This window comes from Mesoplodon mirus (genome assembly GCF_964341445.2).
Source record: "Mesoplodon mirus genome assembly, chromosome: 3".
In the NCBI taxonomy this organism is placed as follows: Eukaryota; Metazoa; Chordata; class Mammalia; order Artiodactyla; family Ziphiidae; genus Mesoplodon; species Mesoplodon mirus.
In genome coordinates, this window is record NC_138978.1 from 171,592,959 (window position 1) to 171,611,619 (window position 18,661).

The 18,661-nt window shown below is 34.1% G+C and overlaps 1 protein-coding gene across 2 annotated transcripts in view; it reads left to right on the forward strand.

Moving 5' to 3' along the window:
• Window positions 1-18,661, forward strand: part of KIFAP3 (kinesin associated protein 3) — a 154,684-nt gene that overhangs the window by 12,374 nt on the left and 123,649 nt on the right. For both annotated transcript variants that reach the window (XM_082613514.1, XM_082613513.1), the window contains exons 2-5: window positions 2,782-2,913; window positions 7,665-7,819; window positions 10,298-10,353; window positions 10,909-11,050. In XM_082613514.1, coding sequence (XP_082469640.1) covers window positions 2,782-2,913; window positions 7,665-7,819; window positions 10,298-10,353; window positions 10,909-11,050 — 485 coding nt within the window. The remainder of the gene's footprint in view (window positions 1-2,781; window positions 2,914-7,664; window positions 7,820-10,297; window positions 10,354-10,908; window positions 11,051-18,661) is intronic.

The following is an 18,661-nucleotide window of genomic DNA, read 5'->3' on the forward strand; positions in this document are numbered from 1 at the left end:
GCATGGACATATATACACTACCAAACGTAAAATAGATAGCTAGTGGGAAGCAGCTGCATAGCACAGGGAGATCAGCTTGGTGCTTTGTGACTGCCTAGAGGGGTGGGATAGGGAGGGTGGGAGGGAGGGAGACGCAAGAGGGAAGAGATATGGGAACATATGTATATGTATAACTGATTCACTTAGTTATAAAGCAGAAACTAACACACCATTGTAAAGCAATTATACTCCAATAAAGATGTTAAAAAAAAAAGAATCAAGGTATTCAACAAATGGATTATCTAGTATTTGACTATATGAAGTTCTAAAGGCAAAGTATTCTTTTAAAGTCATTGTATAGTAATTTTGGAAAGTATGTTACACACAGTATATATAATATGAGCTTAGTTTGTAATATGTGTATTTTATATATTCAGTGGCAGTGCCAAGGGGAACAGGGAAGGGGTTTATCCATCCCATAATCTCCATCAGCCCCCACAATGATATAAACATTTAATACTTATGTCAATCTTATGTAAATTGCTATTCAAATGTAGTTTTAACCCTACCAGATTGCTACCCTTTAGCCTCTTCTTTAAAGAAATTCTAGAGCTGACGTTCTCTCATTATGTATTATTTACATATAGAGAGAAAAATGTCTGGATGTGTATGTGCTAAATGGTAACAACTGGTTTCTTCTAACTTTTTCAGTTTATTTTTTCTCTGCTAATTTCTGTGTTCTGTTTTTTCTACAGTAAGAATAAGTTGTATTAGTAATAAAAAAGAAATATTATAAAATTAATTAACTTCTTTAAAACACACATACAGAAAAGAAAAAAGCAAACGAAAGCTGAAAAGGAATAGTGAGGTTCTTTGAACTATTTGATTTCTTTGGAGAAAGGCAAAATATCAGACCAGAGGATAACAATTATGCTTTTCCGTCAGTTGTTAATATGTGGAAGACCCTCTTTGAAAGTGTTGATATGAGGTTACTCTTAGGATCTGCACTTACATTTCATCCTTATGATTCTCTTCAATTGGATACAGTTACCCTCTCCTATATAAGAAGTTCAGTACTGGGGTTGCTCTCCATTTCATCAGGAAGCAAATAACTAGTTCTCTTTATAATTAAATAGTTTCTTTAGTGCTATATTACATTTGTTTTTCAGCTCTCTTACTTACTCTCTTGATTCCTGTGGTTTCTCTAGCTTTTGACTGCTAGCCTGAACTTGTACGCATTTATCTTATCTTTTGGAAGCTGTACCATTCTCTTTAATATGTGTGTATATATCTAATTTCCCAACTCCCTGTTTTTTACTGGCCTACCTGGTTTTTGCTTTTATTCTTTATAGGCTTTGTTCTGTATGTCTTACTGTCAGTTTAGTTGCTGACCTACCTAGACTCTAGCTTCTGTATATTTATTTGATTTCCTACTCTGTCTCTACACTTGACTCTTAATCATTGTCCTAATACAGACTGAAGAGCCTTACCCTTGTTGTAATAAAGAATTCTGGTAAAAAAAATTTTTTAATTACATTGAAAATATGCATAATAAGCCAATTATTCCTAACTGAAGGAAAAGCTTTGAGTTTCTGATTATTGGAGTTTAAGGTGTTGTCATATTTCTATTCCTTCCCGTTAGGCTAAAAGACCTCACTAGCCAGCTAGCTAGCTATGACTACAGTGGGAAATTTTGCTTGTTTCCATTGCTTAATCTCCTTTAATAAAACTCATTTTATCAGATCCTAAAGTGGCCAATAACAAGTAGTGATTAATTCATTATTGTGGCAACATGGATGGACCTGGAATATATTACGCTTAGTGAAATAAGTCAGGCGGAGAAAGACAAATACTGTATGTTTTCACTTATATGTAAAATATAAAAATAAAACAAATGAAGAAATATAACAACACAGAAACAGACTCTGAGATACAGATAGCAAGCTAGTGGTCCCCAGAAGGGAGAGGTGTAGGGCGAGGGCCAAAATAGGTGAAGGGGATTAGCAGGTACAAATAGCTAGGTATAAAATAAGTTACAAGGATGTAACGTACAGCACAGGGATTATAGCCAAAGTAAAAATATAAAATCACTATGTTGTACACTTGAAACCAATATAATATTGTAAGGTAACTATACTTCAATTAAAAAAATTTGTTCTATAACTTTAGGGGTCTGGGGACAAAGTATATACAATCTTTCTATTGAAACTACTGATGGCACTATAATTTGAGATATGTAACTATAGAATATAACCTGTAAATGCTTTTTTGTTACACAACTTGTATGTGATTTGAAGAATGATTTAGGTACTAATTCAATTTATATAATTATGTAAGATAATACATAATCAATATTATTTTGCAGTTTAGATAATTCATGTCATTCTGTGATACAGTTAATAGGCTAATTATTGGGCAGTTGATTTTTTTTTAAATATAAATTTTGGGGTAGCTGCCTTTGGTTTTAAATTGCTGACTTTTGGTTGAGGTTATTCACTCTAAAACCATCTTAATTGTTTGTTTTATTCGCTGGCTAGTATGCATGATTCTTTGGGTAAATGTATTTTTTCTCAGAGCTATTCATAAAGGTACTTTCTGCAAGACCAAGAATTACATGTACAGTACATAGTTTACAGAGTTGGAGAAAAAGAGTTATTTCTTGGTCCAAGTCAAGAGTAAATCTGATTTAAATGCATATGTTAATCCAGCCCACATGTTTTTGGAACTAGGAACTAGATAAAAACCTTGGATGTTTTGTGAGCTGTTAATGTAGCTATGCCTGTTTTTATTTTATATTAATAGGAAAGTTAAAGGAGGAAATATTGATGTACATCCATCAGAAAAAGCACTCATTGTTCAATATGAAGTGGAAGCTACCATTCTTGGAGAAATGGGGGATCCCATGTTGGGAGAACGAAAGGAATGCCAAAAAATGTAAGTTTTCTTCATTTGTGCACATTTGAAAGTAGTAAACTTTATAGAAATCTGATGTTGTTTAAACTTGCATAGATGATAAATGATTGTGGCGTTCTTACAGACATACATTATCTCAGTGAAGCAGAGACTATATTAAATTATAAATACAGAGTATATTCCAGAGAAAATCATGTTTATGTGAGCATAATTGGAACCTAATGAAAAATGCCTATTCTTATTTATCCCATTTAGTAAATGCATATAATAGAATATAACTTGTGAAATCAACTATAAAAGATATGTTTATATAGGACTTTTTAGCTTAATTTAGGAAATTTTTATTTTAGGGGATCCTGTGTTGTTCTTTCTTCCCTGGAATTACAGAAAGTGATATGACATCCAGAATTCACAAATGGGGCATGTACCTTGAATTCATCCCTTAAAAATCTAGCGCTGTGAAAGATATTAGTAATAGGACAAGCATTTTCTGACTAAATGAATTGAGCTTAGATCTCCCAATGTTCTACACACTTTCCTTCCTGCTTTCATAGTACTTTCAGGAGTCCCTTGGGAACTGGCCTTTTTCATTAGTCTTCAGTTGTGCTGGCAATGATCTTGCACTCCTTCCATAGTTTTGTGGAAGTAGAGAGGGTCTGAGATTACCTAGTATTCTTTCCCAACTTTCTTCCCCCCATAGATAATTTTGATTTGGGAACTAGTTAAAAAGTTAGTGTGTTTTGGTGGTATTAAGTATATTCAGGATGCTGGAAGTTCTTGTGACAGTATTTAGTATTTAGCACACTGAACAGCACTATATTTTAAATATATAGCAGTGGTTCTCAGCTGGTTAGGATTTTTCCCCCAGGGGACATTTGGCGATACCTGGAGACATTTTGGTTGTCATAACTGGAGGGTGCTATTGGTATCTAGTGGATAGAGGCTGGGGTGCTGCGAAACATCCTACAATGCGTAAGATAGGCACTTACAAACAAAAAATTATTTGGCCCCAAATTTTTATAGTGTTTCAATTAAGAAAATTCATTGTATAGCAACCTGAAGAGAGAAGCTACCTACTGTCTTATTAAAATCTGTAGTCTCTCTTCTTATTTGGGTTAAAAGACTAAATTACACAGATAATTCATTAAAAATAAATGAGTCTTTGGATAATCCACTAGATTGAAGAGATATACACATGCACACATACATACTTACACTGTAGATTTTAACTCACATGCTCACAATTTTTTGTGTTCTCTCACACTTTCTTCCACTTGTGTGTTTGTGACTGCTGCCTAAATTTTGTACATTTTGAGAAAGTAACATCTCTTGAGATTTTATTAATTTGAGTTCCAAAGAAAAGCTAGCAGATTAGGGTCTTTGCCTTTAGAACCTCATACATCCACATTTCATGAGAGAAATTTAGTTTTTAGTTCTTAGTGTAGTCAATAGCCTTATTCAATTAAAATTAAGTGAGAATGTTGTTATTGTTTGAAAATCTGTAGGCTTTCTAGACAAGGGGTACATTCAGTAGAGAGTCAGCCACCTGGAAAGAGTTACTACCAACTGGTTAGTGTAAGTGGATTTAAACATCAGTATGGGAAAAACCTCTGTAACCCAACTTTGTGGTATTCAACCTGGCTGCTCAAGGTTTGGGGAGGAATCGTATTGTGGGACCAAAAGGAGAAAATGGTTTGTTGATAGTTCAAGAGGTTTATCAATGGTGGCAGCTGGGGGTGAAGGTTTTGAGGGGGACACTCATATAGATTGAGATAGGTGTGAAATGAAACTGTCATTAAATTGTGGTAGTTAGTGCTATGGCTCAGGTCCAGAAAACATGTATTTCATTCTCCCTTATCAGATAAAGGAATGTATAAGCCCACCTTCAACAGAGTCCCAGTTTTCTGAACATTTCATTATGAGAAATCTTACGGTTATGGTCTAAAAATAATATGGGCATTTTTAATTTTTATTTATTTATTTTTGCTGTGTTGGGTCTTCATTTCTGTGCGAGGGCTTTCTCTAGTTGTGGCAAGTGGGGGCCACTCTTCATCGCCGTGCGCGGGTCTCTCACTATTGCGGCCTCTCTTGTTGCGGAGCACAGGCTCCAGACGCGCAGGCTCAGTAGTTGTGGCTCACGGGCCTAGTTGCTCCACAGCATGTGGGATTCTCCGAGACCAGGGCTCGAACCCATGTCCCCTGCATTTGCAGGCAGATTCTCAACCACTGCGCCACCAGGGAAGCCCAATATGGGCATTTTTTGGTATGAGTTTTTAGTATTACTAATAGGCATGGGCTGCCTAATGAAGGGGGCCTATTTTTTTATTTTAGAAATAATCAGTAAACATACAGCTGACATTTTCTAAAAATTCTAGTCCTACATATTTTTTCTTTGTCTCTTTTAACAAGGGAAGGATTTAGGAGAGAGATGTACACAGGAAAGAATCTTTCTATTACTTGGATGGAAAGAAGATGATGAATCAGATTGCTAATATATATATTGGTAGAAAATAAATCTAAAAAATGGTAGAAAAAATCTGCTTTATTACATCAAGATACTCCTACACACCTATTAAAATGTGTAAAGTCTAAAACACTGATAGCACCAGATGCTGGTGAGGATGTAGAGCAACAGGAACTCATTCATTGCTGGTGGAAATACAAAATGGTACAGCTACTTTGGAAGTCATTTTGGCAGTTTCTTACAAAGCTAAACATACACTTACCATATGATCCAACAGTTGTGCTCCTAGATATTAACTCAAATGAGTTGAAAATGTATTTCCACACAGGAACCTACACATGAATGTTGATAGCAGCTTTATTTATAGCTGTCAACAATTGAAGCAACCAAGATATCCTTCAGTAGGCAAATGGGTAAACAAACTGTGTTGCATCCATATAGTCAAGTACTCTTCAGCACTAAAAATAAATCCACCATCAAGCTATGAAAAGGCACAGAGGAACCTAAATGAATATTGCTAAATGAAAGAAGCCAGACTGGAAAAGCTATATACTGTATGATTCCAACTGTATGACCATCTAGAAAAGGCAAAACTAAAGTAAAAATAGATTAGAAGTTGTCAGGAGTTCGGGGGTGGGAGGGGAGAATATGTGGCACACAGGGCATTTTTAGGGTAGCAAAACTATTTTGTGTGCTACTTTAATGGTGGATACATGAAATTATGCATTTGTCCAAGTGCACAGAACTATACAATACAAAGAGTGAACCCCAATGTAAACTGTAGACTTTAGTTAATAATATATCAATAGTGATTCATCAATTGTGACAAAGTTTCCACACTATCACAAGATGGTAATAATAGAAGAAACTGTACTAGGAGAGGGTAGTGGGGACATATATGGTAACTCTGTACTTTCAGCACAGATTTTCTGTAAACCTAAAACTGCTCTAAAAAAAACTAGTAGGAAAATTTCAAAAATACATGTTTATAGAGTTTCTGTTGTGCTTCTTAATCAGATTTATGGAAACTCAAGATTTCCCAGTTCCTTGTTAAAATTAAACATGGAGATGTCTTTTGAGAGTTTTTCTCTGAATGGACTCTCCTTTATATCTCTGCTTTCTGATGTGCAGCTAAAGTTATACAAAAATATTCAACAGTTTAAAAGATTTAAAAGATAGGAACTTAAACAGCCAAATAAATTAGAGAAAAATTAAAATAAAGGCACAGAGTATTGCTAGGGTTCTTGTTACAGACATTAGAAGCCACTCTAGAAAATTCAAGCATAAAAGGAATTTATTAAAGGCTATTAGGTAGCTTATAGAATCCCAAGAGGACCAGATTAGAGGATGACTATAAAGCTGTGAACAGTATTCAAATCACTTTACTAGACTTGTTTCAGGAGAGATCATCTGTATCTGAATAATGATTTCACAGATGCTGAGTGCAGGACATTTTTCTGAGGTCTCTGTCCCTGTTGCCTCTAATACCTTGAGTGTCTCCAAAAATTGGCCATCTTCACTAAGAAGTATTTCAACATAGTGGCTACTTTCTCATGTTTCTCTTTTTGAATCTAGCTTTGCATGAATGCATCTGCTTTGCAAGAATCTTTTGCCACCAGTTTGAGTCTTCACCCTGAACCTAATTTTATGTCCTTATAGCTTTCTTTGGTGCCATGAATCCATGTAAATTGGTAGTTGTTTCCAGATTTTGAACAACCTTTTCTTATTGACCTTCCAGTGAATCTCTCCTGGATTAAATTAAAAAGGAGGGTGAACCTGTTTTTTTTTTTAATGTACTAACAGGTATAACTATATTTATTTGTTCCTCAGCATTACTCATATAGATCTTAAAATGCATCCTACTTTTTTTTCTTCTGTCTTCTATATAATTTCCATCAGAACAACCGAATCCGAATATATTAATATTGTGTCTTGCCCCTAACTGAAAAGAAAATGACTGTGAATATGGTCAAGAAAATGATTTATTTTTGGCAGTATGGATTTTCACATCTAATAATAACTAAAAACTTTATGTGATATCAGAAAGACTTTAAAAACAAGCTCTCTGGATATGCTATCCTGCCTAGAAGAGTCAGATGTAGATTTTACCATTCCTTCTGTTATCTCATTTGTCCAGCTCAAGGAAAATCATTGCTTTGCATTTTTTTCTAAGCCTAATTATATCTAATACTTTATTATATTTTACTAAAAGAGACTATGTTAGGTACATTTAAATGTTTTGTAAATTATTTAAAAGAAGTATTGTTTAAATTATCACTTACTTTAATAATACCTGATATGCCTGCAGCATTCGTCTTAAGAGTCTCAATGCCAACACAGATATAACTTCCCTGGCACGAAAGGTGGTTGAAGAATGTAAACTCATTCATCCCTCAAAGCTAAATGAGGTAGAACAGCTGTTGTACTATCTCCAGAACCGCCGTGATTCAGTGTCAGGAAAAGGTAAGCAGAAGAATTCCTAACTTCTTAATGCAAAACCAGAGTTGTTTGACTATGGTTTGTACTTTTGATATTTGAATGGTGAGTTTTCTTTTACCAGTTCTCTAAGTAAGTGAATGAAATAATAAAGAAACATACTAGTTTCCTACATGCCAGGCTTCCAAAATGATGCTTCCAAAATGATCTATTTCATACTGTGTGTGTACACATGTGCTGAAATAAAGAGTAAAAAAGCAAATATCACATTGATTCTAGAATAATAAAGGGAGAATATTGGGAGCAGAAAACCTGTTTTCTCTACCCCAGCAACTAGATTTATATTTTTTAAATTTTTTATTGACATTTAATTGATAATTTGAATGGATTACTTAATTTAAATGTTAAAATATATGTCATATGCATAAATTTTGTGAATCTTTGTTAGGAAAACATTACCTTTTCATTCCTAAACGTCTTTGTTGTTACCATTCTTCTGTCTTTAATTACCTCATAAAAGAACCAAGCCATTAAAATATTAGAACTAAGCAGTTGATTATTTATAGAAGACATTTTTCGAATAATCCAAACCCAAAACAAAACAGAGTACAGACATTTGAATGGAAAGTCATCTCAGATTATTCAATGGTTAGTCATTCCATTTCGTAGTATTTATTAAGTTTACATATATCTTTCTTTTATCATTGGTGAGTTCTAAAATATGGTACCCTTGAAATAACTTATACTTAAGTTTTGATTGTATTAAATAGAAAAATGAAAGAGAAAATTCATTTGGACATTTTTTCAGATTAACCAGTCTTCTCTCTCCATCCACAGCAAATAAAATGCCTTGTGACTAATATATACTTTTATTAATTGGAGCTGTATATAGTATCTAACACACTTTATATGATCAATATATATGTGTTGAATGAATTGAATAGCTGTGAATTTATTTAAAAGCAAAAATGAGCATTTTGAATTTGTTTCCAACTACATAGCTGGCACTCAGTGTATACCTATTAATAATAATAAGTGCTATAAGGAAAATATTATCAAAAATTTTATTAACTATTTTTTGATACAATATTCCTGTTAACAGTGTTACTAAATGATGAGAGATAGCTTCAATAAGTAAGTGAGAAAAATAAATTCTATGCTCTTTTAAGATGTGTGTGTACTTATTGTAGGTTGTACAATATAGTTAAAATTGATCTTTCCTAATGCTAAATTAATATAATTCCGAGGGCATTTGTAATAAAATATCTTTAAACGAATGAAAACCCTTTCACTGAGTTTTCAGAGTAAATCAGTCTTCTCACCTCCTTCCCCAGAAATTAGAGGAATATGAGGAAATTTTCATGTTATCATAAGTAGATAAATTAAATCAATATGTTTCTCTATATAGATATTTTGGAGGCATATATGAAATGCTATACTATAGTATATGTACACTTATTTTTAAAAACTATTCCATTTTCTTTCTTTTTTACTTGATATTCACTATTTCAAAGCCAAAAACCTAGCCCTAAAAGTGGTTGAAATAAAACAATAATAGTTATTTGATTATGTGATTCTTTACTGTAAGTATTATTTTTTTCTTTGCTTAATTAAAATCACTGTCATAATAAATTATCTGTTTGAGGAAAAATCTAGCTGTTAAGAAAACATAACTTTGTCCATAACGACTACCTTCCTCTGAAAACAATCAGGGCTAATTCCTATTATATGTAAAACATTTGCTAATTACAGAATCAAAAATTTGATACTACTAGAACTTATTTTAATGTACATTCATTGCTTAGGTTTTTGACCCAGATCAGAGCAGTGAAGCATTTTTGATAATTTTTTTTTACAAAATAAAGTTCTGCTATGAATCAAATAATTCAACATAAAAAATGACTTAAAGTTGTGTTCAACACCTTTGAATACCTCTTTAATTCATTTGGGAACAAGTGAGGATTAAATTAACACAACTATTAAACATTTGCCTTTTAATTTATGATCCTAATTTTGTTTAAAAAATCAGCAACTGTATTTTAGCTTTTTAACTTTATCCAAGTCATTTCTTTTCCTTTTCCTTTGTTAATTTTTATTTTAGTTTTTATATTACTCAACTCATTAGTTTTTTCTTTGCCTTATTGATTTTCCTATTCTTAAATGTGAATTAGGAAAAGAAAGAAAACTTAAAATGGAGTATTTTGCTTCTTGTTGGCGAGTCTGGCTATTTACATACCTAAAATGTTAGCCAAAGAGGGAGTTTAAATTGCTACCTAACATAATTTGGAGATTATTTGTAGATTTTATTATACTCTCCGTGATATCCTTATTAGAACAAATGCATTATAGGTGAGCATTTTTTATACATTGGAAAAAAGGTTATTTCATAAATTACCCATTTGAAGATACCCAACTTAGCTAGAATTAAACTCAGCTGCTGGAAATAAAAATTACCCAGAAACCTAAAAACATTGTTCTTCTCATAAGAAAAAAATCTTTTTACAGAAAAAAAAGAAAAATCAAGCAAGCCTAAAGATCCACCTACTTTTGAAGGAATGGAGGTAAGACTGTATTTTTATCTAATAGAGAATTGATTCTAAGGTATTGCTTTTTACCATCAATAATTCATACAATCACATTAAACAAATGTGGAATTTTAAAAAATGGTTGAACTTAAAGTACCTGAAAAAGGTAGAAAATCAGTATTTAATAAAGGCAAAAATTATTGGATGTGTCTTTTAGACATAATTTATTTTGATAAGTTGTGAAATGTTTTAAATGTTCTTATTGTACTATGTTTTAAAGTATGTTTAATTTATTATGGTATATACTATTTTGCATTACATTTAAGATACTTTATCAGTATAAATAGGCCAGTTTTAGAGTTTATGTACATCCCACTTTATCATATGGTTTATGACTACTTTCACTCAGGAGTCCTATCACCCAAAGGTCTAATTTCCCCCTCTACAAAAAGACGGCAACTGTTAAGTCCTTTGAAAACTTGTCTCTTACTATCAAGGGCAGTTTATTGATCACAAAATACCATTCCTTTGACATTGGCTCTGTTGAGCATTATTCTTTTAGAGTACTTCCTTCCTCTTCCTTTGTTTCAGATTGATGAAGTTGCTAACATTAATGACATGGATGAGTACATTGAGTTATTATATGAAGATATTCCTGACAAGGTTCGGGGTTCTGCTTTGATCCTACAGCTTGCTCGAAATCCTGATAACTTGGAAGAACTACTATTGAATGGTAGAATTTATAGACTTGAATTTATAGACTTATCTATAAATATTTAAAGTAGAATTATTATTGTGAAATATGATTTTTAAATTTATTATCGTAGAGGGGTAAGCCAAAATTATTTATATCAAGCTTAGGAATGCACTTATTTTCCAGCTCTTTATTACTTTCCTTCTTACTCAAATTTCTTAACATGTGGGCATAACATTTAAATATTCTCTGGAGGATTCACTAATAATTTAAACCAGAAAAGTAAAGCATTAATAGTACTGAATCTTTTCTTTCTTCTATTCTGGAAGACTTTTTATTTTTTCTTCTATTCTGGAAGACTTTTTATTCTTTCAATTAGGATACAATATCAGACTTTTGACATTTGCACATGTATGTATATGCTTTTATTAAATTACAGTTCCAGGGCTTCCCTGGTGTCGCAGTGGTTGAGAGTCTGCCTGCCGCTGCAGGGGACATGGGTTCGTGCCCCGATCTGGGAAGATCCCACATGCCGTGGAGCGGCTAGGCACGTGAGCCATGGCCGCTGAGCCTGCGTGTCCAGAGCCTGTGCTCCGCAACGGGAGAGGCCACAACAGTGAGATGCCCGCATACTGCAAAAAAAAATTACAGTTCCAATATTAGTTTTCTTTTAATAGCACAGCCAAAAACAGTAATCTTTTAAATTTCATTTAGATTGATTTTGATGCCAAGTATTTGCTTTCTTTTCTTTAGAAGTGCTGGGTAATAAAAGAAAACAGAGATATAATGCTCTTAAAACCTTTTTTCTCAGTAATACCACTGTAGAATACCACTATAGAATTATTATAATTTTCTGATTACACTTTTGCCAAAAATAAAATATGGAAGATATTGTTATGATATGATTTCCATCACATATGAAGGAATACTTTTTTATCTATTGTCAAACTCCTTTTGTGGAGGCTGCACAGTGCATATCAATACTTTGTAGTGTGGAAAATATATCCAGAGATCTGTCCAGAGAGTCATAGGATATTACCAATATTCCAGTTAGGAAATTTGTACATTTTAAGTATTTTCTAAATTATACAACTCATATATTAATATATTCTTTTTAAAGAATTAGAGTATTACAGATAAAACCCCCTTTGACCATTAGTCTATAATCTGGTAGGAGTTTGGAGTGCATTCTTCCAGATCTTTTCCATAGATTTATACATATATATATATATATATATATATATATATATATATATAGGTTTTTTTCCTATATTAAAGAATAGAGTATTACCTTATATGAATTTTTATGTTAATTATATCACACTTCTTACTTGGTAATTTTTTCTCCATGTAGTAATGTTTCAAGATTATATGCATATAGATACATACAGTGTAATTAGTTTTGAACTACTTTTGCTAATTGTATTTTATGAAGTTATGCATATTCTTTAGCCATTCCCCTTTTGATGGTCATTTGGTTGTTTCCAAAGTTTTCAGTAGGGAACTTTAGTGAACATCTTTGTTCATATCTTATATACACAGGCAAGGGTTTTTAAAGTGTGTGTACACAGAAACAAAGGTCATACAGAAATGCAGGTCATAGGGCTTTTCTGGTGGCACAGTGGTTGAGAGTCCGCCTGCCGATGCAGGGGACACGGGTTCGTGCCCCGGTCTGGGAAGATCCCACATGCCGCGGAGCGGCTGGGCTCGTGAGCCATGGCCGCTGAGCCTGCGCGTCCGGAGCCTGTGCTCCGCAATGGGAGAGGCCACAACAGTGAGAGGCCCGCGTACTGCAAAAACAAAACAAAACAAAAGAAATGCAGGTCATAATGTCTTAGGGATATTTCTGAATTGTCCTCCAAAGTGGTTGTGCCGCTGTCTCTCCAGACCAATAGAATATGAAGGCTATAAAACTTAAACATTTTTGCCACTGCGTTGTTGGTAATAAACAATATCTCTTTGTTGTAAGTTGCATTTGCCTGATTTCTAATGAATTTGATCTTTTCCCCATGTCACTACACTTCTGGAATACCTACCCTGTGAAGTTTGAATTTATATATACATGTGAATATATGTATATTTACATATGAGTATACATCCTTTTATATATATATATATGTATTATATATACAGTCATCCCTTGATATCCATGGGGGATTGGTTCTGAGGCCTGCCAAGGATACCAAAATCTGAAGATGCTCAAGTCCCATAGTTAGTCCTCCATATCCTTACATCTGCGGATGCAACCAACCACAGATCATGTACAGTTGACCCTTAAACAACATGGGTTTGAACTGCCTGTGTCCACTTATGCACACATAAGTTTAAACCCATGTTCAAGTATAAATGGGCCTGTGCAGTTCAGACCCATGTTGTTCAAGGGTCAACTATACATCCTTTTTCTTTTATGTACTTAGAAATAGTTTTTTTCAGTCTAATGTCTTTTTTTTTTTTTGCGTGACATATCTTTTTCCATCCTTTTACTTTCACCCTATTTGTGTCTTTGAATCTGAAGTGTTTCTGTTGTAGAATGCATACAGTTGGATCATATTTTTTTAATACATTCAAACAATCTGCCTTTTGATTGGCATGTTTATTCTATTTACCATTAACATAATTACTCATAACGGATTGTCATCTAACACTTTGTGTTTTCTATATGTCTTTTATCTTTTTTTGTTCTTCTGTTTCTCCATTACTGCCTTCTTTTGTATGAAATATTGTCTAGTATACCATTTTAATTCTTTTGTTGTTCCTTTACTGTGTTTTCCTGAATTATTTTCTAAGTGGTTACCCTAGGATTACAGATACCATCTTAAATTTTAAAAATCTAGTTTAGGGTTTCCCTGGTGGCGCAGTGGTTGAGAGTCTGCCTGCCGATGCAGGGGACACGGGTTCATGCCCCGGTCCAGGAAGATCCCACATGCCGTGGAGTGGCAGGGCCCGTGAGCCATGGCCGCTGAGCCTGCGCGTCCGGAGTCTGTGCTCTGCAAGGGGAGAGGCCACAACAGTGAGAGGCCCGCGTACGGCAAAAAAAAAAAAAAAAAAAAAAAAAAATCTAGTTTAAGTTAATGCCAACATAATTTTAACAATATACAAAAACTTTCCTTCAATATACCTCTATTCCCACCCCATACCTTTGTACTATTATTTCATACATATTACATCTGCATACATTATCAGCCTATCAGCACGTAATATAATTATTGATGTATGCATTTTAAAATCAGATAGAAGAAAATAATACAATCAAAAATATGTTTATAATGTCTTTTATATTTATATAGAGAGAGAGTTACCTTTACCGGTGCTCTTTTTTTCTCTGTTTGGATTTAAGTTACTCTCTAGTGTCCTTGCATTTCAGCCTGGTGGAATCCCTTTAGTATCTCTCATAGAAAAGTTCTACTAGCAACAAATTCTTTAAGTTTTTGTTTACCTAGGAATAACTTTTCTTCTGTTTAAAGGGTAGTTTTGCTGGATATAGAATTACTGGTTGACAATCTTTTTCTTTTACAATTTGAATATGTCATCCCACTGGCTTCATGTCTGCATGGTTTCTGATGTGAAACCAACTGTTAACCTTATTGAGGACCATGTGTACATGTTGAATTGATTTTCTCTTGCTATTTTCTTGCTGTGATTTATGTTATAGAGTGTTCTGAGTATGTTTTCCTTTACGACTTTTATGGTGTCTGGCCTTGCATTTAGGTCTTTAATCCATTTTGAGTTTATTTTTGTGTATGGTGTTAGGGAGTGTTCTAATTTCATTCTTTTACATGTAGCTGTCCAGTTTTCCCAGCATCACTTATCAAAGAGGCTGTCTTTTCTCCATTGTATATTCTTGCCTCCTTTATCAAAGATAAGGTGACCATATGTGCGTGGGTTTATTTCTGGGCTTTCTATCCTGTTCCATTGATCTATATTTCTGTTTTTGTGACAGTACCATACTCTCTTGATTACTGTAGCTTCATAGTATAGTCTGAAGTCCAGGAACCTGATTCCTCCAGCTCCGTTTTTCTTTCTCAAGATTGCTTTGGCTATTCGGGGTCTTTTGTGTTTCCATACAAATTGTGAAATTTTTTGTTCTAGTTCTGTGAAAAATGCCATTGATAGTTTGATAGGGATTGCATTGAATATGTAGATTGCTTTGGGTAGTTTAGTCATTTTCACAATGTTGATTCTTCCAATCCAAGAACATGCTATATCTCTCCATCTGTTTGTATCATCTTTAATTTCTTTCATTAGTGTCTTATAGTTTTCTGCATACAGGTCTTTTGTCTCCTTAGCTAGGTTTATTCCTAGGTATTTTATTCTTTTGTTGCAGTGGTAAATGGGAGTGTTTCCTTCATTTCTCTTTCAGATTTTTTATTCTTAGAGTATAGGAATGCAAGACATTTCTGTATACTATTTTTGTATCCTGCTACTTTACCAGATTCATTGATTAGCTCTAGTAGTTGTCTGATAGCATCTTTAGGATTCTCTATGTATAGTATCATGTCATCTGCAAACAGTGACAGCTTTACTTCTCCTTTTCTGATTTGGATTCCTTTTATTTCTTTTTCTTCTCTGATTCCTCTGGCTAAAACTTCTAAAACTATGTTGAATAACAGTGGTGAGAGTGGCCAACCTTGTCTTGTTCCTGATCTTAGAGCAAATGGTTTCAGTTTTTCACCATTGAGAATGATGTTGGCTGTGGGTTTGTCACATATGGGCTTTACTATGCTGAGGTAAGTTCCCTCTATGCCTACTTTCTCTAGGGTTTTTTATCATAAATGGGTGTTGAATTTTGTTGAAAGATTTTCTGCATATATTGAGATGATCATATGGTTTTTATCCTTCAGTTTGTTAATATGGTGTATCATATTGATTGATTTATGTATACTGAAGAATCCTTGCATTCCTTTTATAAACCCCAGTTGATCATGGTGTATGATCCTTTTAATGTGCTGTTGGATTCTGTTTGCTAGTATTTTGTTGAGGATTTTTGCATCTATGTTCATCAGTCATACTGGCCTGTAGTTTTCTTTCTTTGTGACATCTTTGTGTGGTTTTGGTATCTGGGTGATGATGGCCTTGTAGAAGGAGTTTGGAAGACTCCAGACTCCTTGTAGAAGGAGTCTGCTATATTTTGAAAGAGTTTGAGAAGGATACGTGTTAGCTCTTCTCTAAATGTTTGATAGAATTCACCTGTGAAGCCCTCTGGTCCTGGGCTTTTGTTTGTTGGAAGATTTTTAATCACAGTCTCAATTTCATTTCTTACGATTGTTCTGTTTATATTTTCTATTTCTTCCTGATTCAGTCTTGGAAGGTTATGCATTTCTAAGAATTTGTCCATTTCTTCCAGGTTGTCCATTTTATTGGCATATAGCTGCTTGAAGTAATCTCTCATGATCCTTTGTATTTCTGCAGTGTCAGTTGTAACTTCTCCTTTTTCATTTTTTCATTTCTAATTCTATTGATTTGAGTCTTCTCCCTGTTTTTCTTGATGAGTCTGGCTATTGGTTTATCAATTTTGTTTATCTTCTCAAAGAAACAGCTTTTATTTTTATTGATGTTTGCTATTGTTTCCTTCATTTTTTTTCCTTTAGTTCTGATCTGATCTTTATGATTTCTTTCCTTCTGCTAACTTTGGGGTTTTTTTTCTTGTTCTTCTTCTTTCTCTAATTGCTTTAGGTGTAAGGGTAGGTTGTTTATTTGAGATGTTTCTTGTTTCTTGAGGTAGGATTGTATTGCTGTAAACTTCCCTCTTAGAACTGCTTTTGCTGCCTCACTTAGGTTCTGGGCCATCGTGTTTTCATTGTCATTTGTTTCTAGGTATTTTTGATTTCCTCTTTAATTTTTCAGTGATCTCTTGGTCATTAAGTAGTGTATTGTTTAGCCTCCATGTGTTTGTATTTTTTACAGATTTTTCCCTATAATTGATATCTACTCTTATAGCGTTGTGGTTGGAAAAGATACTTGATATGATTTCAGTTTTCTTAAGTTTACCAAGGCTTCATTTGTGACCCAAGATATGATCTATCCTGGAGAATGTTCTGTTTGTGCACTTGAGAAGAAAGTGTATTCTGTTGTTTTGGATGGAATGTCCTATAAATATCAATTAAGCCCATCTTGTTTAATGTATCATTTAAAGCTTGTGTTTCCTTATTTATTTTCATTTTGGATGATCTGTCCATTGGTGAAAGTGGGGTATTAAAGTCCCCTACTAAGATTGTGTTACTGTCGATTTCCCCTTTTATGGCTGTTAACATTTGCCTTACGTATTGAGGTGCTCCTATGTTTGGTGCATAAATATTTACAATTGTTATATCTTCTTCTTGGATTGATCCCTTGATCATTATGTAGTGTCCTTCTTTGTCTCTTGTAATAGTCTTTGTTTTAAAGTCTATTTTGTCTGATATGAGAATTGTTGCTCCAGCTTTCTTTTGATTTCCATTTGCATAGAATATCTTTTTCCATCCCCTCACTTTCAGTCTGTATGTGTCCCTTGGTTTGATGTGGGTCTCTTGTAGACAGCATATATACAGGTCTTGTTTTTGTATCCATTCAGCCAGTCTATGTCTTTTTTTTTTTTTTTTTTGTGGTATGTGGGCCTCTCACTGCCATGGCCCCTCCCGTTGCAGAGCACAGGCTCCGGACGCACAGGCCCAGCAACCATAGCTCACGGGACCAGCCGCTCCACGGCATGTGGGATCTTCCCGAACCAGGGCATGAACCCGTGTCCCCTGCATCGGCAGGCGGACTCTCAACCACTGCACCATCAGTGAAGCCCCCAGTCTATGTCTTTTTTCTGGAGCATTTAATCCATTTACATTTAAGGTAGTTATCAATATGTATGTTCCTATTAGCATTTTCTTAATTGTTTTGGGTTTGTTTTTGTAGGCCTTTTCCTTCTCTTGTTTTTTCTGCCTAGAGAAGTTCCTTTAGCATTTGGGGTAAAGCTGGTTTGGTGGTGCTGAATTCTCTTAGCCTTTGCTTGTCTGTAAAGTTTTTAATTCCTCCGTTGAATCTGAATGAGATCCTTGCTGGGTAGAGTAATCTTGGGTGTAGGTTTTTCCCTTTCATCACTTTAAATATGTCCTGCCACTCCCTTCTGACTTGCAGAGTTTCTGCTGAAAGATCAGCTGTTAACCTTATGGGGATTCCCTTGTATGTTATTTGTTGTTTTTCCCTTGCTGCTTTTAATATTTTTTCTTTGTGTTTCATTTTTGGTAGTTTGATTAATATGTGTCTTGGCCTGTTTCTCCTTGGATTTATCCTGTATGGGACTCTCTGTGCTTCCTGGACTTGAATAACTATTTCCTTTCCCATATTAGGGAAGTTTTCAACTCTAGTTTATTCAAATATTTTCTCAAAACCTTTCTTTTTCTCTTCTTCTTCTGGGACCCCTATAATTCAAATGTTGGTGCATTTAATGTTGTCCCAGAGGTCTCTGAGACTGTCCTCAATTATTTTCATTCTTTTTCTTTATTCTGCTCTGCAGTAGTTATTTCCATTCTCTTATCTTCCAGGTCACTTATCCATTCTTCTACCTCTGTTTTTCTGGTACTGATTCCTTCTAGAGAATTTTTAATTTCATTTATTGTGTTGTTCATCATTGTTTGTTTGCTCTTTAGTTCTTCTAGGTCCTTGTTAAACGTTTCTTGTAAT